At 36.2% G+C, this 23,123-nt stretch overlaps 3 protein-coding genes across 3 annotated transcripts; all 3 read right to left on the bottom strand.

The window, feature by feature from the left end:
- Positions 1-292: 292 nt before the first annotated feature.
- LOC133745955 (coniferyl alcohol acyltransferase) lies at positions 293-2,033 on the bottom strand. Its single transcript, XM_062174111.1, has one exon. The coding sequence runs from the start codon at positions 2,008-2,010 to the stop codon at positions 538-540; it is 1,473 nt and encodes a 490-aa protein (XP_062030095.1). The 5' UTR covers positions 2,011-2,033; the 3' UTR covers positions 293-537.
- Positions 2,034-8,527: 6,494 nt separating this feature from the next.
- Positions 8,528-14,325, bottom strand: LOC133707476 (carbon catabolite repressor protein 4 homolog 4). The gene is made up of 10 exons (XM_062133053.1): positions 14,176-14,325; positions 13,995-14,095; positions 13,847-13,887; positions 13,238-13,287; positions 11,890-11,959; positions 11,652-11,773; positions 11,051-11,184; positions 10,017-10,164; positions 9,757-9,904; positions 8,528-9,119 (listed from the first exon to the last, which is right to left on the bottom strand). The coding sequence occupies exons 1-10, from the start codon at positions 14,238-14,240 to the stop codon at positions 8,802-8,804; spliced, it is 1,197 nt and encodes a 398-aa protein (XP_061989037.1). The 5' UTR covers positions 14,241-14,325; the 3' UTR covers positions 8,528-8,801.
- Positions 14,326-14,907: 582 nt separating this feature from the next.
- LOC133707411 (uncharacterized) lies at positions 14,908-20,051 on the bottom strand. Its single transcript, XM_062132980.1, has 10 exons — positions 19,923-20,051; positions 19,720-19,825; positions 19,442-19,580; positions 18,521-18,629; positions 18,287-18,423; positions 17,192-17,328; positions 16,395-16,501; positions 15,973-16,100; positions 15,567-15,690; positions 14,908-15,381 (listed from the first exon to the last, which is right to left on the bottom strand). Exons 1-9 carry the CDS (start codon positions 19,965-19,967, stop codon positions 15,618-15,620), a joined length of 981 nt encoding a protein of 326 aa, XP_061988964.1. The 5' UTR covers positions 19,968-20,051; the 3' UTR covers positions 14,908-15,381; positions 15,567-15,617.
- Between the last annotated feature and the right edge of the window lie 3,072 nt (positions 20,052-23,123).

The raw sequence follows: 23,123 nt of genomic DNA, 5'->3' as shown, positions 1-23,123 counted from the left end.
TGATCAGGAGATTCTGAGATGACTCACCCAATAGTTCATTATTGTGGTCACCTGTTTCAGTTAGTGCTATTTTTTTTTAATCAATTTGGCTCAATTAGTTGCTTGATTTTGGCCCTATCGTGGATCCATTTTACATGTTAGTCTTCTCTTTTTTGAGTGAAGATGTTTTGTTTTAGTTTTATTGCTAGTTGTCTTTGTGGATGTAATCCCTTCAGTATTGTGATTACGATCAGTTTGCAATTGCAGTTTAACAGAATAAAATATACTTTGATTAGAAAAACATTGTAAATCATCCAACTGTTTTTGCTAACAATTAGGATACATGAGTACATGACTTCTACAATATAATTGCATTTTTTAGGGAGACGATTCTACAATGGTTATTTAGAAAGTAAACAGTTCCGGTTATAAAAGCCCATTTACAGTTACATTACATTGGGTTACTCTCTCTGAAGTAGGTATAATGGGATTCAAGACTAGAGAGATGAGGTGCTTACTGAATTACAGAGAAAAGCAAATAGAAGAATACATGCATAACTAGGATTGAAGTTGTAGATGGCCAGCAGTCATAGGCTGAAAAATGGAGTCAGATTCTAAAGCAGCTGCTAATTCTGGCCATAGGATACATGAGACAGTCCAAGAACCATCACCCTTTGCACTTGGCCTTTGGTTCATGTAAGCCACTCCAATCCTCTCAATAGTTGAACACACTGTCCCAAGCACCGGACTCCCAAATCCGAAGTCCAATTCAGCAACCGGAAACATTCTCCCCGACGACAAAACAAGTGCCGGCACTCCTCCTTGTCCTAGCACAATCTTGGATAGCATTAATCCTGGCCTGTTGCACTCAATCCAATCAATCAAATCCAAGAAATGTTCCTCATTTGTTACCTTAGAAATTGCCTCACGCACTATGTTAGCAACATCTGATATAGAACCCTTCTTCAACTCATCCACACTTGCCTCTCCAAAAGCCAAAGACAACACATTCCCAATGTAATTTGACAAATTGGAATTCGGATTTGGATCTCTTTTATGCAATCTAGATCGTCCATCCACTAACCAGCCCATCTTACACATTGCAGTATGGGTTTTGTTAGTGCTGGTACCGATATTGGCTTTGACCATAGTTTTCCATACATAGGCCGAGACCGCCTCAATTTTTGTTCTCTTCATACCATTTCTACATGCTTGACTTTGCAGCTGATTAATGCTGGAATTATCGATGAAATAAAGCCGCTTAACCAAGGTTTTTGGTGTTGGGATATTCATGATCTCTTCCATGGTGCACTTGACAAAACTTTGGTCCAAGGAGGAGTGGTACCTAGGAGGGTTGCGTGCACTGATTCGGAGGTTTCTCTGGTGATCCGGTACGCAGGAGATTGGCTTGTTTCGGGCCATTTCCGACCACGAAAGGAGGAATTTACCAAAGCTACTAGCATCCCCAAGTGCATGGTCAAAAGTGAATGTAATCGAAACACCCCCACAAGTGTAATATGTGACTTGGATTTGTAGAGGAAAGTCGGGATGGATGGAGACTAGCTTGTTCCCTCGAAGAGACTGATCAAGATCATAGAAGTTTAATGTGTTTAAAGAAATGTTAGCTTGAGCTTCAAGAACTAGAGCTCCGCTATTGTCACACATGATTTCGGGTTCGTTGGTATTTGGATTTAGGACAATCCGACCAGCAAATGGGTAGTAGGAATTGAGGGTTTTAGCTAGGGAGCTCTTGAGGGATTCTATGATATTAATGTTGGCATTTGGTTTGCTGGGATAGAAATAGAAGTATGTGACTGGAAAGCGGCCTGAGAGCAAGTCTAGGTTTGAGAGAGTGAGGATATGAGGCTTCACCAAGGGATTTGAAGCTTTGACAATGAATTTTCTGGTGAAGTTCACCTCAAATTCAGCAGCCTCAAGTTCCATTGAAAACTTGATGGGGCTGTATTGAAGAAATTGCTCTTGTATTGTTGAGCTCTTCACACTTTCTTTATGGCAGTGCGCAAGAATCATGGGTCATGAGCATATGTTTATATAGTAATACAGTATGTATAGTGTAATATATTAGTTGGGAGAGCAGTACTCAAACTGAAAAGTTAATGAGATTGAGGAATCCACGTCTCTCTTTCAGCTTTTCATGTTGCGTTGATATTGTCTCCAATTCAACTCTAATTACTATTTCTTCTTTTTCTTATCACAATGTGAAATTTCATTGTGAAAAATTGGCTACATCGATAATCGTCGATGCACATCTACAATTTTTTCTTTTTGATAAGGATGCACATCCAGTTGGAGTCGACTTCTTCCGCATCACTCGTCAGAGAAGAAAATAGTCTCTAGTTCTTCTGAGACATTAAACAATTTTTTTTTTATAAGAAATATGCAACACAATTAAATACAAGTGTCTCTAGGGCATTCTGACTCTAAACGGTCAAACAATAAAGTTTTTGTCGCTTGAAAAGGAAAAGAATTTTCTCAAACTTTCACTTCAGTGGTTCAATGACCAAGGTTGGCAAACACATCTGCTACGAAGTTTGCTTTTCTGAAAATGTAACTGGCTGAATTGAATTTTTTTGCAATGCTCCGGATGTCTTCAACAATCTGAAGTAGTCTCCATGCATGGTGGCTTGGTTTTGTTGTTGACTGCATCAATGACTAACTTGGAGTCATCTTCAACAATGACATTTTGGCATCCTTTTTCTTTTGCTATTATGAGGCTGTCTCTTAAAGTTGTTGCTTCTGCAGTCGGCACTGAGGCATTTCCAATGTTTTTTGTAATTGCAATGATAGGAATTCCATTAGAATCTCTAATAATAATTCTACAAGCAGCAGAATTATTAGTAACCGAACCATCAAAATTGATCTTGACTGCATTGCTTGGGGGAGGCTGCCACTTGATGAGTTGATGGTAGTTTGGTGGTTTGACTTAGAACCTCCCTGGTTGCTCTGAACCGAGACATTACACGGTTGGTTATGCAATCTAACCAATGATTGGTGTGAAGTTTTATCTCAAAAAGGTCTAAATGCTAGGTATCATTTCTAGCATACGTAATACCAACTTTCCAATCGATCGAACATTAATTTAATTTACTTCACAAACACGATGACGCTATTGATTGACAAACAATTAGGTGAAAGAACACATGCATTTGGTTTGAATCGTCGAGTTTGGCAAGCACCATGATTGTGAAGAGAACCCTTTCCAATACCTGAATGCGATGACGTTATGACTTGTGAAAGCTAGCCAATCATACTCCAAGTGATCTTCAAAACACAAGGAACACGCTGATTTGATTTATTCCACCTCCGGGAAATAATGCAGCTAAGTGTTACTATTTTTGTTATTTTGTGAGAGAAAGAAATTACTTTGTTTTACATGAATGGAAGACTTTTGTAGATTCCCCATTAGCTTAAGCTTGGAATGGGTTCAAAAGGGGGCATCACTGCTTTGCCACTTTATGACTTTAACAGGGTATTCCCAATGTAGACAATATTAGTGATGTGTAGTTCCATCAAGTCGGGGGCTTTTGCTTGATTTGATAGCACTCAAATTTAATGGACTAATTTCAGTTTACCCCCTGAGGTTAGGGGTCGTCATCATGTTAGTTCCTCTAGTTTCAATTTAATCATGTTAGTCCCTGTACTCTCAAATTTCATCATCCGTGTCCAATTTCTACTATTCCGTCCAATTTGGACCGTTAAGTCTGACTTTTGAGGGCTAAAATGGTCATTTCAAGACAAAAAAAAAACTAAAAAAAAAAGATTCTTTTTTCTTTTTCTTGGTTTTTTTATTATTTTTTTGCATTTTTTTTCTGTTTTTTTTTTTTGCATTTTTTTTATTTTCTTGTTTTTTTTTTTTGTCTTTTTCTTCGCTTATTATTATTATTATTTTTTATAATTTTGTCTTCAACCTATACACCACAAGTTATAATAGGTTTATAAAAACAAAAAAAAAAATACTCTAGGTGGTTAAAAAGCCGCTCGCTGGTCTACGATATTTGTGATATATCTCCGATAAAGCGAAGAATTTTAGGATATATCTGTAAAATATAATAGGTTTATAAAGTGAAGAATTTTAAGATATCCTCAATAAAGTGAAGAAATATCTATAAAATATGATTAAAAAAATAAATACAGATATTTCTTCACTTTATTGGGGATATATCCTAAAATTCTTCACTTTATCGGAGATGTTCCACAAATATCGTAGACCAGCGAGCGAAGAATTTTAGGATATATCCCCAATAAAGTGAAGAAATATCTGTATTTATTTTTTTAATCATATTTTACAAATATTTCTTCACTTTATTGGGGATATATCCTATTATTCTTCACTTTATAAACCTATTATATTTTATAGATATATTTTACAAATATATCCTAAAATTTTTCACTTTATCGGAGATATATCACAAATATCGTAGACCAGCGAGCGACTTTAACCACCTAGAGTATTTTTTATTTTATTTTTTATAAACCTATTATAACTTGTGGTGTATAGGTTGAAGAAAAAATTTATAAAAATAAAAAATAAAAAAGTAAAAAAGAAACACCTAGAGTATTTTTTGTTTTTGTTTTTATAAACCTATTATAACTTGTGGTATATCTCCGATAAAGCGAAGAATTTTAGGATATATCCCCAATAAAGTGAAGAAATATCTGTATTTATTTTTTTAATCATATTTTACAGATATTTCTTCACTTTGTTGGGGATATATCCTATTATTCTTCACTTTATAAACCTATTATATTTTATAAATATATTTTACAGATATATCCTAAAATTTTTCGCTTTATCGGAGATATATCACAAATATCGTAGACCAGCGAGCGGCTTTTTAACCACCTAAAGTATTTTTTTTTGTTTTTATAAACCTATTATAACTTGTGGTGTATAGGTTGAAGACAAAATTATAAAATAATAATAATAATAATAATAAGCGAAGAAAAAGAAAAAAAAAAACAAGAAAATAAAAAAAATGCAAAAAAAAAAACAGAAAAAAAATGTAAAAAAAAAAAACGAAAAAAAGAAAAAAAAATCTTTTTTTTTTTTAGTTTTTTTTTTTGTCTTGAAATGACCATTTTAGCCCTCAAAAGTCAGACTTAACGGTCCAAATTGGACGGAATAGTAGAAATTGGACACGGATGATGAAATTTGAGAGTACAGGGACTAACATGATTTCGACCCCTAACCTCGGGGGGGGGGGGGGGGGGAGTAAACTGAAATTAGTCCAAATTAATTTAATCATATATAGCACCTTCTGCATAATATCTTTGATTTGTAATCATAGTCTTGAGTTAGAGTTTTTTTATTGGAACTTTCAAATTTACTCACTTGACTTTTTATGTCCTATTAAATTTTCAAATATTAAATTTACTCACTAAAATTCCTCAAATAACCTCACTCATATAATTTACAAACAAACTATTATCTTTAAAATAAAAAACTTAGTCATTTCAATTATTTAATTACTCTATAAATCTTAATTATATATTCATTTCTTAATCAGACAATATAAATCTCTTTTCCATAAGAAAAAAAAAATCAAACACAAGGTATTGAGTTTTAAAAATTAATTTTTAATCAACAAGAAAATAACATGAACTATTATGGGTTTTTTTTCTTAACTTTTTTTTTCTTTTTGTTTTAGCTGTGCAAAAAAAGAAGATGAAGATTAATTATTATTTCTTAATGTTTATTATATTTTCTCTATTTTCTGTACCTCATCATTAATTATTTAAATTATTTTTTATTTTTTTTAATTGGTAGCTCATTTTTTTTTGTTTTTTGCAAATATAATGGATAGACTTAGATTGGTGGACATCCAAGGGGGAGTGTTGTAAATATTATTATCTATGTGGATGTCCATGTAAATATTCATTAGTTATGTACTTTGATGTAAACCCTACCTCTATATAAAGGAGGCTAATGAGACTGAATTATACACTTCTACTTCCTCCCAACTATTCTCTCTTTATCTTTTCTCTACTTTATAACAGTTTGTTATTAGGCGGTTCATAAAAGTGATCGGTTGCTTGATAGAGATTAAGTTGAATAGGCCGGACTGCCGGAGAGACGGTCTTGTTCTCTTCATTACCAAATGATGAAGTCAAACTAAATGCGCTTCAAGCTCGGTTTTGCAATTAAGTAGGGGGTGACAATTAACTTCTCGAGGATCAAAAAATTTGCCAAAGAATAGAGGAATTTACCACTTGGGCATGTCAAATAAAAGAGTGTGTGTGTGTGTGTACTCTAGCCTTCATTTTCATGTGATGTAAACTTCGGTGTTTGGTTGGAGTATACTACAGTGTTTCTTGAAACCGTTGAGGACGGACTAGATGCACACTTGGCCATCTCTTTCCCTCTCAATTGTAGGCCAAATGAATTCTGAGGCAGAACCTAAAATAGATGGATGAAACTCATGAAAGTATAATTAACTCGATGTTTTATCTTTAATTAAGCTTCTGAAAGAGATGGCTTAAAAGTTTTAATTTATTCAGGAAATGGCCGAGTTCTCGAAATTTCCTCATTCCTACTCGGTGGCTCTTCTGCAGAAATGGGCATTACTAATTTATTTAATTATGCTTTGGGCAACCTATTAGCTAGATAGTCCAACCTTCAGATGTGGTCCTTAACTCAAGTTAGAGGAATGTACCGTGCATACTAAACTCGTACACTATTCAGTTAAGTAATGTCCATGGCAATTTGAAAATGACCAAATCATGCATGATGAGAAACTGTCATAAGTGGACGGCTTCCTGAATTCTGGTGTAAATAACACCAGGACGTAAACCATCTACATCAGCTGCTACGTACATACAAATCCATACTGATCGATCATCGATGCAGCCTCATCTGGTCTAACTATAATACTATATAGCTAAGTATTTGTTTTCTTTGCCTTTTTTTTGAAGGTTTTCATGGTTAGGCATACCTTAGTGCAGATAAAAGAACCATGTTAAGCCAGAGATTCTATCAATTAACACACTCCATGAAACTATTAGGTTGAATTTGGCCAATGTCATGAAGTTACATGAACAGTTGCTGAAAAAATGACAACACAATTGGCAAGCAATTGTGGTCCAATATTTCAATGTTCATGTACTACATTACATTCAATTCAGTCACCATATAAGCCAGTATAACCTCCCATTCCTACCCACATTGCAGATCACCAATAATTTTGTTTTCTCAATCTATCATGGCTTCACTTCTATGCGTAACAGGATCCTGGAATTCCCAATGTAGAAGAAAGTCCACCAAAACAGTATCACACAAATATGCAAGAGTGATGAATTCTTCATCAGCGCGCCAGCGGAATTTTGGTCATGACCAACACAGCAGAAGGAGCCATGTCAAGTTAGAAAGTAGCAGTCCTCGTTTGGAAAATGGAGATCATGTGAAGGGAAAAAAGAACAAGTTTGCCAAAGGAAGATCTGAGGCTCAAGAACACCGGGGGTTAGGCTTGTGGTACGTGACATCTTGTATCAGTCACATCTTAAGAAAGGCGAGAGCATTTTACAACGAGTTCTGCTGTGATGCAATATCTGATGGTGGTGATGACACAACTAGGAGGCAAGGATATAATTATGAAGTCATGTTGGTTGATCCATATTTTTCAATCCCAATTACTCCTTTTACCTCCCATGATTATTCTACCAAGTACTAATAGTTCCCCATGTATTGTTTTGTTGAAGAAATTACTATTCATGTACGTCAGTAGTGGATGTAAAGCTTATGCTTAAGAATAAGTGAAGAGTTATTATATCATGTTATCAAGAAGTATAGTTGATATCGATATTCTGTTAGCTTCATATACATTGTTGCTAATCCCTCAACCAATAGTTGACATAATATCGGAGTACGTACCTTGTTTGCAAGAGATCTGTTTCTCTGTCTCAACCTTATGATCTCTGTGTGCAAGTTGAGACTGTACGAGAAAGAGTCGGCTTCTACGCTATCTTTTCTTGTGCTCTTTCTCTAAATTTGCAAAATGTCTAATGTTCATATTGCTGATGGAGAATAAAATTGATTCATATGCAGGACTTGGGTTTTCATCAGATCTTTCTGAACTAACAGTCTTAAGTTTATTTCTCTTTTCATTTAGTTAGTTATTACTTCTGGTAGATCATCCGAGCTGAGTGACAATTTGAACACTATGATAAAGACTTCTCGCAAAGAAATGTTGGATCATACAATTCTTATCTTGTGTTGTCCTCATGTCCACATCCCAAAAGGTAGAGACACCGACAGTTCAAGCCTCTTCCAAACCTGCGTGACAGCTCTGGCCGCCTGAATGTATCCCACCTATGGTTGAACTTTACCTTTCACTCACTTTCAGGACGCTATGTTAGTTCGTGAAGGGAGGGGAATTCAAGTTTGGACCTATTCCAACAAAGAGAGGAGAAATACCACTAGTGCCTTCTTTCGTTTTTTTGGAAGGTATTAATCTGGGACAGTGAGCTGATCTTTTTTTTTTTTTTTTTTTTTTTTTTTTTGGGAGGGGAGGGGGGTGGGTGTTATCAACAATAACAACAACAACCAAAAATTCTCTTCAAATTCAACCTATAAAATGTTACAATCTGTTCCACATCTAGGCAATAACAATTGAATGTTAAAAGTAATGTAAGTCAAAAGTATGGAACGTAAGATCTAAGCCCTGACAAGAAATCCTAAGCAAGAAATATTCAAACTGATTGGTTTCTCCTTCCATATCATTCAGATGTGGAACAGTGAGGTTTCATAGAAAAGCCTAAACAAACTAACTAAATGAACTTTAGGAAGAAAAATTTGCTTTGCCTTATCAAGGAATATATTCCCGGGATATCACAAACTCAGCACCAATTGGTAAATGGTCGCTTGGGTGATTATAGTTTGGTAATCCTCCATCAATATCAGAGGATTCTGGTTCTGGAAGCTCAAGGAAACTGACTGGTTGTATGTTGTCACTAGGGGAAAAGAATACATAATCCAGTGTGCCTGTGAAGCCAGGGGTGTAATTCGTAAAAGGTGGTTCACCCCTTGTAGAACCGTAGACACTGCACAAAGGAATAGGCAGATCTTCAACAACATCAAGCGTTGGTGCAGATGAAGAGTTGCCGGAAATAAGATACTGATAAACCTGAAATATCAGAAATGTTAGAAACAGTGAGAACAGAGGTATTTAGACATATATTTTCCAAATTCCAAGCAAGCAGGCAACTAATGATTGCCTGGCAAGTCTTTTTACTTGTATACATATTAGGCTCCATACGGCTAAGGCTGTGCATCTCCACATACAATTTACATGTTTCTACTTTGGTATTATTTCAGTCATTCTACCTATTTGCTCACAAATGTTCCAACAAGCTTTGGCTAACATTACTAAGCAAGGATTTTATTTTAAGACAACACTAAACTGATGATGGTCTTCCTGCATACCTTTCTCAAAAATCTGAGACAAGTCAGACACAAACATGCAATTGGAAATAGAAGAGGAAACCAAGTAAAATGAAGAAGTGCAAGGATAAAAAGCCTTTATCCCTGGGTACCTCTTTTAAGAAGGGGAAAAAAACACGTTGCACTCCCCCTTTCAAGTTAAGATGCCAACTAGAAGACTTAAATGTAGAAATCATTCATGCCAAAATTTGGGTAACACTATGGTTCAGCAATGAAATTTTAACTACCAGAACAGCTGCATGCACAATCACCAAAGAAAATAATACCATAGGCAACAGAGAGAGGAAACTATGCAGATTAAGAACTTTAAGGACATTAACCTTATTGCCTGGGGTTGAATTGAAGTCACCAGCTACAATTAATGATGGGGTGCACTCAAACTTATCTGATACCAACTTTTTAAATCGAGCTAAGCGTGACAGTAGATATTTAGCTTGTGCAAGCTTAACGTCTGCCCACTCTGGATCCCTGAAGCATAAATATCAATGAAAACCATGGTTAATAAGCCAATATGCACAAAAGAAAGGATCAACTAAACTAGTAGGAAACAAATAAGTAATAATCAACAGTTTACCATTACCAGTAAATGTGTGTGTTTGCCACAATAACAACATTTTGTGAAGGATTTTTAAGCTTGAATGCTGCTATAAGTCCTACACAATCACGTTTTAGTCTGACACGGGGATCATTAGGATCTCCACGATCCTGAGTGCTTTTTGATTTTGAACCTGAAAATGTATGAAGAAACTGTAATGTCTCATAGGTGACCAGATTATAATCATCAGTAATCTTCTATGGTAAGAAGGAAGCAAGAATGAACATACCCAAAACCCAAAAAGGAAAAGAGAAAACAGAAGAGTACAACATGGGAAAAAGTAAGAACAATGGAAGCACACTAGAAGCACCAAACAGATGAGGAAAGACAGATATTGGGGTCGCATGACCATAAAGTCAGTATACCAAAAGCAGCATGAAGCAAATAATAGATTAGATATTGCAGCAGCATGAATCCTCCATTTGCTTCTGTTTAAGAAGTAGACCACTATATTTTGAAAGGTATAATTTACCTCTGGATATCATATCTAAATAATACCGATTTACTATTGTTAAGAAAACGCTGTCAACCATAATGTGTATAATGCCCAATACATAATTTTTATACTAAATTAGTGTATAGATTTACATATAAGGAGACAAAAGACAACCTAGTTTTCCCGAAAAATCTGTCAATAAACGATGAACCCCATTGCAAAGTTGATAACACGGGCAGAAGCAGCAAGGAATCTGAAAATTAAGGGTATATTACTTATAAAGCCTTTATACTTGACCACTCTCTTTCCCCCACCGTACTTTTTTTCTTTTTTTCTTTTTCTTTCTTCTATCTGCAATAATCTTCATCAGCAAATTCAAATGGCATGGGTGGATGCCTATAGTATATTTTACAGTAACTAGTGTAGTAGATATCCATCACTAACAACATTGTACAAGTGCAGCACAACTAAAGCCAATGACACTCGAGCCTTGAGGATTGTGAGAACACAGAACTGAAAACGGACTACAAAAAAAGAAAAAAAAGAAAGAAACATTAAATAAACAAAAAAATGGTAAAGGTACCATTTTTGGATCCAGGATCTTTGCTTGCAATAGCGTCCTTGTCATATTGTTTATCATCATCCAGAACGTTGCCCTCTTGAGTTGAGTTTACAAGATCATTGTAATCTATAATATCCTCTAACACCAACTCTGCCCTGAAGCATCACCAATAATTAAAAAGATGAAAATCAAAATAAGTTGGTCTTATTTTGAATAGGTAATGTAACATCTAGAAGTTCAAAACATAAAAATGCAATAAGTTTTGACATTTCAGATAACAAATTCTCAACTCTCTAATATCATATAGCACTTTACGTGTGTTCTAGAGGGGGTGAATAGGACTTGACATTTGTTTTACTTAACCTACTTCTTTTACTCTTTTAAACCTACACCACTAGTTTTTAACCCTGTTTCTTTTGAATCAGCCTTTTGTAGTTAACTCTCCGTTGGTGCTATCAAATATGAAGGATCTACTCAAAATTTCCTGTTTTTCTTGGAGTATCAATTTACTCAATTAGAGATGATAATAAATTTCCAAGTTAGCATTTTCTGTACAGTGGTTTCTAGTTGATAAATATATAAAATGCATCTCAAATTGGAAAAGAAATCAATTTTCACATACATGTTATGCTTATAAAAAATTCCACATCCGTCACGCTTTTGCCCACTTCTCTGAATGTAGGTACTGGAATAACCACTGCTCTCCATATTTCCTTTGTAAAAGCTCTCGTACTCATCAACTTCCTGGTAAGGATTTATGTTAATCAAAAATTAAAATTTTGAAACTCCAAACATGCTGACATTACGAGGAAAAGTTACCTCCCTCTATGCAGAAAATAAGAAAAGAAAAGAAAGAAAACCTGTAGGCAGAGAAAGTCGACTCCAAGGTTCTTGAGAACACTCAAAATTGCCTGTGAGCGGGCTTTCCACCTATGGTAAGCATAATTAACAAATATCGGATTTATCATTCTAGATACAAAATAACCAGATAAAACTAAGATATAAAACCCTGAATTACAGAAAGTACAAATCTAAATCCTTTCAAGCATTACATGAAACTCCTTTCAGCAATTTCCTCATATAGAAAGGTTGAAAGCAAAACTCAAAATATCATATCAAGGCAGTAAGAGTTTCTAGGCATCACAGAATATAAAGGGTTATGGAACTGAAAGAATTAGGGGGTATATACAATGCTTACAAGCAAAATGTAAGTTTCAGTTTATCAGAAAAAAAATCAAAGAGAACAAAAGCAGTTTCCAAAAGGAAAGAACTAGTTATAGTGCCACACAGAGTTCTTCAAAGCAGAACAATGCATGATGCCTATCTGAGTACATTTGGGATGTTGACATATACAGAGCTTTGTAAGCAAACAGTACACACATGTAGAATTTGTAAAATATGAAGCCTATGTAACTATTTTCAGAACTCTGCCAACTCTTTACAAATATTACTAACCATTACAGACGAAATATCACAGATGAGTTGACTGCCATCGCAAGTAAACTGATAAACACCATGTAGTAGGGAAACACAGTAATTTGGCATTACAAGTGGGTAGGCAAAAACACAGACCAGGTGTTATATACAAAAAATTGAACCCAACTTTCTACCTAATAATAGGTCTCACTTCTTATTATTGCAGGGGCATAGGGTTGATTATGTGCAATGTATAATAGATCTCACTTCTAATTCATGCTTTTGTCTCTGCTGGTGCCAGGCTCAGGGGTTTCGATGGGAGAAAAAGCGCCATCATCCTGCGGACGTGCAACTCTTGGCTGTTATTGGGGTCATTTTGATGGAAGGGAATTATGGCACATGCTGTTTACTGGTCTTCTATGTGAGATTTTCAGTTGCTTTCAGGGGGGATGGTCTTTCTTCTATTCTGCTAGATTTGAAAGGCTTGTACTTCTAAGCTTGGTCGTACCGTGCTTCATTTCTGGTGTACCTTTATTTCTCTTAGAGTGGACTCCTGGTCCACTGATTTGTTTGCACTTTAATGAGAATCGTGTATTGTCTTACTACTTAATAGATACATATAAGCCAATTCAAGCTACATCATGCTAATTTAATGAAACAAGCAGATATCATATAAGCTAACAATTCTTTTGATACCCAAAACAAATATCAATATAAGACAACTATTGAAGCAATTAGTTCACCAAAAAGACACAAAAAAGTAAAAAGAAAAACTGAAGTTATGATTCATACTTGAGACAAGAAGATGGAGAGTGGGGAAACAAGGAGCTCTTCACATACGCCTACACACATAGAGTATTAATAGATAAACTGTTAGACAAAGGATTACAATAGGTATGTATCAAAAAGAACAAAAGGATTACAATAGGAGAACAGAATTTGAAATATAATATTAGCATGCAGAAGGGGTATATCCTTACATTTAATCTTATGGATTCCTCATTACAAAAATGAACTATAGTATAATAGAAAATAACATAACTACTAAATTCAGTGGAATAAAACCAAATCTACGTCACAAACACACATCAGTTCAGCAGGAATGAGCAGGAGAGAACATAAACAAATTCATCAGAGTTTTGTTATACAAATCCACCATATCATTGTACAATAAAGCCAATGCTTTGGTGTATAGATTATTACGTTTGCGAACTAGATGGTAAATCCTACAGGAACCTAAATATCCATCACAATGGTAACTTCCATTCAGCCAAAAAGTAAGTGCTTTCTGAATTACATGGATTGTTACTCATGCAATACCAATCATATAAACAAACACCAAAACCATTAACTAAAAGAAAAGAAAAAAATGAGAAATTAAATCTAGTGACTCATACATACCTGAGCCAAAATGTTATACGAGACAAGACTAAACCTGATACCTGCAACATCAAATCAAATCACACAATTCAAGCTTGGTGCCTTGGCTTTCGAGCCGTACTAAACAAAAGAAAGGAGCAAACATAAGTGAAGAAAGTGATTACCGTACCATCAGGTTTGGTTAGAGAAGAGATGCCACTGTCTTCAACAGAAACAAATCTTGGGAGTTTGATTGGTGATTGGGTTGAGCTCATTTTGGTCGGAACAGACCTGCCACAAGTAGAAATGATTGAGAAGACTAAGAATCAATGTGTGAGGGAGATGGGATTTGGGTAGAGTTTGGTACCCACCTTGTTAAGGAGAAGAAGGGAATGGGTAGGCGGGGAAGCACAGGAATAGTCGCCGTCCGCAGCATTGAACTCTATATATATGAACAGGGTTGGCAGAAGCGGCAAAAACTAACCAAAAGCTAAGAACCCAATTTGGTCTTGTAGCATTTTATAATTTGGCTTTCGGGAATAACCGACCTAAAAAGAGAAAATGTTTAAGTTTTACGATATATTAATATATCGATACATGATTTAGATTTTGTTTGATATTGAAATAAATTAATTTGATATACAAGTAGAGTAGTCCTAAACTAGTGTATCAATACGTAGAATTAGTCTACTTTTGATGTATATCCTAAGTTTCTCTATATTTATGTTTAGCTATTTCCCATACTCCTCACGTTCCTATTTTCTATATTCGATTCAAAATAATTTGTGGTGGGTTTAATGAGGCCACTATATACTCATTGATATAGTCATTTGATGATGAATGAATTCATTTTCGATATTAAAAAAACACAATAATTGGGGTAGAAAAAGTAACCACAATTTGAGATTTTGAGGTGAGCTTACCGCAAAACTTGATGGAAAGTAATGAAATCCGATGACAAGGGGTGAATCCACAATTCCACATACATCGAAGTTTTGACTATTTAAGACACAGAGTGGGAATAATTTTAGCGGGAATCAACAGAAAATCAAGTAACTTGTCATGAATTTTAACATTAAACTGAAAGTCACCAAAACGTTGCACATTGAATTGTTCAATGTGCTTTCATACGAACGTTCAGAACTTGTTCACAATTGTGTACACAGCAAGGGTTTTGTGGTTGTTAACATGAACAAATAATATTACAAGATTAAAATCCAGTAGATTGTTCTGCAATCAAATAAGCCTCCATGAGATACAGTTCGTCTCACTAGACCAAAAGGCTCTTCCACCAACATCCTCAACCAGACTGGTACAAAAGTATTTCACCTTAGTTTTTCACATGCTTTTTAAGAGCTTTGATCCTACAAATTGCAACACTGCAACACTGCTTGAACATTTTACAGTAGGTATAAATAAATTAAAGAAAAACTTGTGCTTCCCAGAATCTTACAAGCCCCACCACATATGGGCATCTAGCCGGAAAATTCTTGTTAGCTTTCTAAATTCACTACTTCCACCACTCCTAATTCCTATGCACGTCAAAGTTAGGTTTTTTCCTCCATAACGACAATAACCTGCACAAAGTATTCTTTTCAGATTTTTTGCAAAATCATATTCATTTTATATACAAACAAGAGGACATTGAGGGCATTGCATTGCGCACATAAGCCCTCAAATAAACAATTGATGGAAAGGGAATAAGTGCTACACAATTCAGTTAGATCTTTGACTAAATCAGTAACCAAAAAGCAAAACTCACTTGGTTTCCCTGAAGTTTGTGATAAACACTGCGCCATCAGGACTGTGAATATTAATTTACTTTCATTGACAAATCAGTTTTTTTTTTAACAAAGTCATAGTTCTTCTCCTCTCCATAAAGCCGCCTGACAACAAGAATATCATACAACTAATTAACTAAAAGCAACAGTTTTACCAAGGAATTTAACTCCCAAGACTTGGGTTCATTTGCAGATACATAACTGAAAATGGATATGTTCATTAACCATCACCAACCATAACAGAATATTACATAGATTAAAGTGACCAGGGTAGGGATCACGCAAGCATTGAACTGAAATAAAGTACTATAATGGGTGCCTGCTTTGGATATAAGAACTTTACCCCATCTCAAATAGAACTAGATGGGCAATTGAAGTAATACTTACGCTAGATCTTCCAAGGATTCTGATTTAATCACAGCCTTTCCCTCCGGTAGTTCAAGGGATGAATAATACATTATCATTTCCTTCAGTGTGTGCTTTGTGCTTTTAATGTCATTATCCCATAAGATGCTCTGTGATCATAAGTACAAAAACAAATCAGCAAGACTAGCTCCAGTTAAAGTACAACTGATACACTTTTCAAAAAAAAAAAGTACAACTGATACATGAATCACATCTGCAAACACTGATATATAATAACAGAGATAAATGCATGCTGTAAATGCTGTATAAGATTTTCAATCAGTACCCAAAATGAAAGCATGGATTAGGCTTCACCAAAGAATTTTTCCATGCCAATTGAGGAGAAGAATCAAATTCTTCCCATGATGCATAACTGAAAATACTTGACACTATGAAAAACTTGCCTTCCTAACGTATTCCCTTTTCACGTCTTCCCATGGTAGTTTGCCCTTCAGACTGAAAATTGAAGCATTCCAAAGTGCTCCTCTTGCAGCCATTACTGATGAGGCACCTTGAAATTCACCAAAAGCACTCAGAAATTGTGTGCATTCATATATCAAATGTGAGATTTCAAATCTAAAAGCTGGAATTTGTAATATTGTCTGTTTACAGCCTGTTAGATTGGAATAATTCAATTTTAGGTTGGCTTAACTCAAGGCCAGTTGTGTTAGCATATGATTATAAGCTGATGCATGAGGGGTAGTAACCGGTCTATGGGAAAGAAATAAAAGAAATATATAGAATTCAAGTCATACCCTGAACATAGTTATTTCGAATCCAAATACTGTATTAGATCTAGTAATTTCATATAGACGTATCAGTCTTTTAACCAGTATAAGCTTAACATGTAGACTTTCAATCGAAATGGAGCCTTGCTAGATATAAGTACAATTTACTTATACTTATGTGTATCTTTTCATGATCATATTGATACACAAGGTTGCATTTCAATGCATCATCAGTTAATCACATATGAAGCAGGCTTCTTAAAGGCAGTGCAACAATGAATCCCTAAATGACAGCCCTAAGAAATGAAATAATCCTGACTCTCATAGGTAGCACCATTGGCATCAATGCTTAAGTATCGATCATATCCCACTGAATCGTGTCCTTTCAACCATCCTCATTAAACTACATGATATGCTTCAAAATTGAAATTATTGTCTTAAGATTACTTAAAGTTTGTCATTGCCATTACTACCTGTAGCAACTTTGATGCGCTGAAAATCGTCATACTCAAAAACATCGCCGTTTGCTATGACTGGAATGGATAATGATGCTACGATATCAGCAATCTCACTCCACTTTGCTGGATCCCGTGGCCTATCTGCAACTCTTCTGTAGTTTATTAACCAGAAATTCATGTGACCATCATTTCTTTTTTTGGGAAAAGACAAATTTAATAAACAAGGTACCAAAAAATAAAAATAAAGAGAGAGCAGGACAAGATGTCCACACAAGAGAAAAGTAGAAGCTCAGACAAGAAGCGGCAGGAGCCAAGAAACCCACAAAGACGCCCGAAAGAAAAGGAAAACCCTATATTACTGCTGCTTTAAAATCTAGAAGTATACATGAGATGCAGTTAGATTTTAAAGCCTAAGTAGCCGAAGCCCAAAGAGCCGACAAAATCCCACTCTCTCCCAAAACTCTTCCACCCCTACACCTAAATACTCAATAATTCTTTCCAGCCAGTACACTGCAGCCCCAAGCACTTTTTCTTTTTTCCTTTACCAAAACCAGAGAGGTTTTAGCAATACAAAGCAGAAGTCCCAGCTGGGACTGCCAAGTCACCCCAGCCTCCGTACATAATTTCTGCCAAAGAGTAGTACCTACTTTACACTGCACAAACACATGATTAATAGTCTCTCCAGTCAATTTGAACATGACACACTGGTCAGGAGTTTTGGGCCAGTACAGACCATAGAGACCTAGCATTCCTTGTTAAGAGGTTATACCAGTGACATTAAAAATAAGCCCGGAAAATACACCTTAGTCACTTTAACTTGAGCTTCATCTTCCCTCAGTGCTTCAAATTTTAAAAGTTAAAAAGTAGGATTTTGTTAATGAGCATGGGCTAACAGAAATGCAAAAAGAAATCCCTTCTGAAAGCAATGCAGCAAGGGCTAACAGAAAGTTTACGCAATCTACAATATTTTCGTGTATATAAAGAATTAAAGATGCTTTAAAATTTAAATACTATTTTACAAATATAAAAAAGCATAAAGTTGTCACTTAGCAGTTGTATTCAGATGAAAAAAAATAAATAAAATAAAATAACTTCTCAAACAAGGCAGACCTTCCATGAACAGCAAGAGCGGAAACCCCAGTTTTTTCAATTCGTCTTGCCAATTCCACAGTATCCTGAGATGATTTCAGTAGTCGAATCTTACACGTCACGGATATATCCATGTTCCTCCTCAATGTAGTCATAATCTGAAGTTAGAGAGCAATAATGTAAGTTACAAATTAACTGCCAAAACTCTGAACAGATGAAAAGAAAAGGGATTCTCTAGAAGATAAGATTTTATACATCATGAATAAGATCGGGTTTTGACAATAATGCAGCACCCATTCCTCCACTCACAGAAAATGACCTCGGGCAACCCATATTTATATCTACCGCAGCGACATCTTTACACCTAAAAAGAAAATATCCATAAGTATGCAAGGCACTGTTGATACAGGAGACAATACTCTACAATGAGATCAATATGGACACACAACTCATGCTTATTTGTAATTGGTTTTCTGACTTTTGTCCAAGAGTAAGCAGATTAGACTGAGACATGTGAAGTAGCCGACATACAACATGTTCCAGGAAAAAATTGGACCGTGAAACGAAACAATATTAAAGCAACATCTTGAAAACCAGTTCTGCAAGCAGACCTGAATCTATCAACAACAGTGTTTTAAGGGTTGGTTCAAGTTAGAAGAAATTTACTTTTGGTAAACCTACCATGGCATTCTACCTAGTATGAGTGTGTAACAACTAAACACCATGGTCCAGCTAAAAGAAAATAACCTCTTTGTTTTCCTCGAACTTCTCTTTGTTTTTTTCTTTTATTTCAGTGGCACACACATTTAATTAGGTAAAAAAAGATAAAAAGAGTTTTATCAAATTGAGGAAATTTCGTTAACATTACAGTCAAAACGGCACAAATATGTAAACCAATCGAATTTACACTTGCTGATTTTATGCATACATAATACTCAATACTTAGAAACACTCATAACATCAAACTAAAGGCAGAGTCACCAGTTCCCGAACCCCCCACACAGCTCTGATCTGGATTCTGTGTCTTCATATTAAAGTTTCATGATGCAATGCAATAAGTATATCAACTCGTTTCTTGTAACTTCAATTTGAGCTAAATTAACCGAAAACACACAAACAAAATATGAACTTCACTACAAAATAAGAACATCGAAGTGTGACCAAAAATCAACTTACACAATGTGAGCAGCATTGAGGGCCCGTACAGCATCAGAAGTACCCATTTGAAACACAACTCGATCCCGTTCCTCGTCGCATGTTCTGAAAACAAGAGCTCCTGTCCCCTTCTCCACAAAATCAATGGACCCTAATTGCTCTGGGAAACAAACACAAAACACAAAACCCATAAAGCTTCTTCAATCTAAGTAAGTACTTGGTAATCATTTAGTTCCCAAGTAAATTTCCAACCAAAACCATGAAACTAACAAACTGGATGGAGCAAAAGTAAAAGTTACCATTCACTCTGCGGTCGCATTTGATGAGCTTATGATCGATAATTTCCTCGCCGTAGGTTATGTCGGCACCGTAATCAGCAGCTAGTAATCTAAATGGCAGAGTCCCCTGACAATAATTTTGGATTTTGCAAATTTCAGTGGCAAAGAGCAACTTAAATTTCTTGAAAAGAATGAAAATTGGGTTGAGTGGGGGAGTTACTGACAATGCGAACCATGGGTGCGAGGACTAGTTTGTTGTTGTAGTCCATCTTGTTGGTCTCTGATAGCTAGAGGATGCTCCGCCCTTTGACTCCTGCTTCGTATTCAATCACTATTTGTATTCAATCTCTTTTCTACATGTTTTTTTTTTAGGGAAAACTTCGCAAACAGTATACGAAGTAAAGGCCACTAAAAAAATTTATTAAAAAAAAAAAAGAACTGAGGGCATAATGGACATTTTGGTGTCAAAAATTAACGTCATGTACTGATAGTGGGTCGAGTTTCAGATTTCGTGTACCGAAATGTTTGGTTTGAAACTTTATGTATAAGAATTATTAGTGACCTTTTCTTGGTGTACTGTTTGCGAAATTTTCCTTTTTTTTTTTTATTTTTAGGTTCTATTCATACCTCCAAATTTATTATTTGGACCTCCACTCTTAATTTTTTTACTTCTTGTGTTACCCTTACCACTACATTGCATCTCCCACCTATACGTCCATCACCATCTTCTTCACACCATGTGTTTTAAGTGGAAGTCATAATTTCAAACTATGGACAACCTGGATTTGATCAACTTCATGTCTAATATCATTCCACATACAGACACCAATGAGAAGATAACTACTTGATGACTAGAAACTGGAGTCTGATAATCCACTAGAGAATCAAAGCTTCATATATCTTATAAGTGATACTGTGACCTCACACTCATGATAATTAAAGGAACCCTTAATACCCACAAGCCTCTCCCCCAAATATAACTTTGCATATTGCTTGAATTCTTGTCCCCTAATAAGATCTTTCTCTCCTTCTTTAAGCAAATCACTCATAGACGAGCAGAGCTAACAACAAATTGAAGAGAGGCATCACAAAACACAATTCTCCTTTGCTATCATATATAGCAAAGTTAACCTGCATTGCCAGCCCCATAGGTCACTCTCAATATTTGCATAATATAGGGTCCTCTACTGCCTTGTCTCAATGTTAGTGATTGGGCGACGGGACTTGGGAAGAACTGCTGGAGAGAATAGCAACGACAATACTGAGGCCTCGTTTAGTTCACGGAAGGAAAATCAATTCCCTTGTCTTTCCCATGGGGAAGGGAAACTAAAGTTCCTTGTCAAGTTTCCTTTCCTTTGTTTGGTAAAAGCAGGGAAAATATTCAGGAAAGACCATTTGATTTCCCTTCCGGTGTTTGGTTGGTGCAGGAAAGGAAAGTAAAAATATATCAATGTTTCAATAATACCTTTGTATTTTAAAAGAAAAACATCATAAAAATTCAAAAATACACCAATTTTTTATGCAAAAGAGGTTATTGTTGTCCAAAACTTTTGTAATAGATGCTGGGAAATGGGAAGGAAAAATCAATCCCATGGGGTCTGAGTGGAATGATTTCCCCCCCCCCCTACTTTCCCCTATGTCAGGAAAGTATTTCCAGAGTTTGTGGTTACCAAACAAAAGAAAGTAATGACTTTCCTTTCCTAAGTCCTCAATTTTACGAACCAAACGAGGCCTAAGAGAATTTGGATTATTAGTGGAGAAGAAGACCTGTAAAATATGTCCTTCAAAATTCCAAGTTCTTTTTGGGATGGCCCCAAATCGAGCAACAGAGAGAGAGGGAGGGAGGGAGGGAGGGAGAGGGAGAGAGAGAGAGAGAGAGAGAGAGAGAGAGAGTGAGAGAGAGAGAGAGAGAGAGAGAGAGAGAGAGAGAGAGAGAGAGAGAGAGAGAGTGATGCAGAACAGATGGCAGCCCAATTTGAAGAACAGTTGGATCGTGCTAAAGGAGGAAAACGAAAAATGACTAGTAGACGCGAAACAGCTCCACGGAGTCCGTTTGGGACGCACCTTACCTTTCCGGAAAGGGAATCGCGCCAGAAATCAAACTCGTCGCTATGCCACAACCTGTGGCCTTTTTCGGGCTTTCGGGGTCGTTTAGGGCCTCAAAACTGCATTTTTCTATTTTCCGGTGTTTTGGTTTTCCTAGTTATTTTCGGGTTGTTTTTGTTTTTACCCATGGGCTTTAGGGTTTCATTGTTAGTCGCCCTAGGGTTTATTTTCTTATAAATAAGCCGCCTTAAGGCTGCAGAACGCATCTATTATCTTTTATCAATAAATTTGAGAGTATTCTTTTTTTATCTCTGGTGGACTCCAGAATCTTTGCTTAGGTTTATTGCTGGTAAACCTAGTTTATCAATCCGATCAAATCCGTCTGCGTCAGGTGGTATCAAAGCAGGTCTTCCCTGTCTCTTTTATTTGCCTTAGTAGCAATGGGTGAAGTTACGAAATCAGATATTGAAGCTCTTACAACAGCGTTTACCGCTGCCATCAATTCCTTGAATAATCAGATCGGGGAAATTCGTGGATTGTTGGGTGAGAGGAACAACAACAACAACAATAATCGGAATAGAGGCGGGGAAGGAGGCCAGCGAGTTAGGGCTCCACGTGGTGAAATTGTTGTTAATACTTCAGAATCTGAGCCTGAAGAAGAAATTTTGCAATATGAACAACAGGGACAAGCTGACCAGGATTACAAAGTCAAGGCCGAAATTCCATTCTTTTCGGGCAACTTGGGTGTAGAAGATTATCTGGATTGGCAGCTTCAGGTGGACAGATTCTTTGAGATTATGGAAGTGCCTGAACACAAGCAGGTTAAGCATGTTGCCTGGAGATTGAAGAGTACTGCTGCAGTATGGTGGGATAAATTGCAGAGCACTCGACAGAAGCAGAGGAAGCAGGGTGTTAGAACGTGGCGAAGAATGAAGCAGTTAATGATGGAAAGATTCTTGCCAGATGATTATGAGCAGATTCTATACAGGTTGTATATCGAATGTGTCCAGGGAACCAGGACAGTGGCTGACTACACAGCTGAGTTCTTACGCTACTCGGAGCGTAACGAACTAGGAGAATCTGAAGGCCAGAAGGTGGCTCGCTATATCAGTGGGCTGAAGCCTTCTATTCAGGATATGATTGGGTTACAAACTGTTCATACTATGGCCGAAGCTTCAAACCTAGCATTGAAGGCAGAGTTGTTAGAGAAGCCTTCACGAGCTTCTTCTTTCCAGAGATATAACTACCAAAGGAGCGCAGATTTGGTTAACTCCTCAACTGACAAGGGTAAAACCACACTGCAGAAAACAGAAAACACTTTTAGGGCTTCCAATCCTCCTTTTAAAGGGGCTGGCAGTTCTAACAGTCCTAGTGGTGCT

Source organism: Rosa rugosa, chromosome 4, assembly GCF_958449725.1.
Source record: "Rosa rugosa chromosome 4, drRosRugo1.1, whole genome shotgun sequence".
Taxonomy (NCBI): Eukaryota; Viridiplantae; Streptophyta; class Magnoliopsida; order Rosales; family Rosaceae; genus Rosa; species Rosa rugosa.
This window is presented reverse-complemented; position numbering and strand designations above follow the sequence as displayed.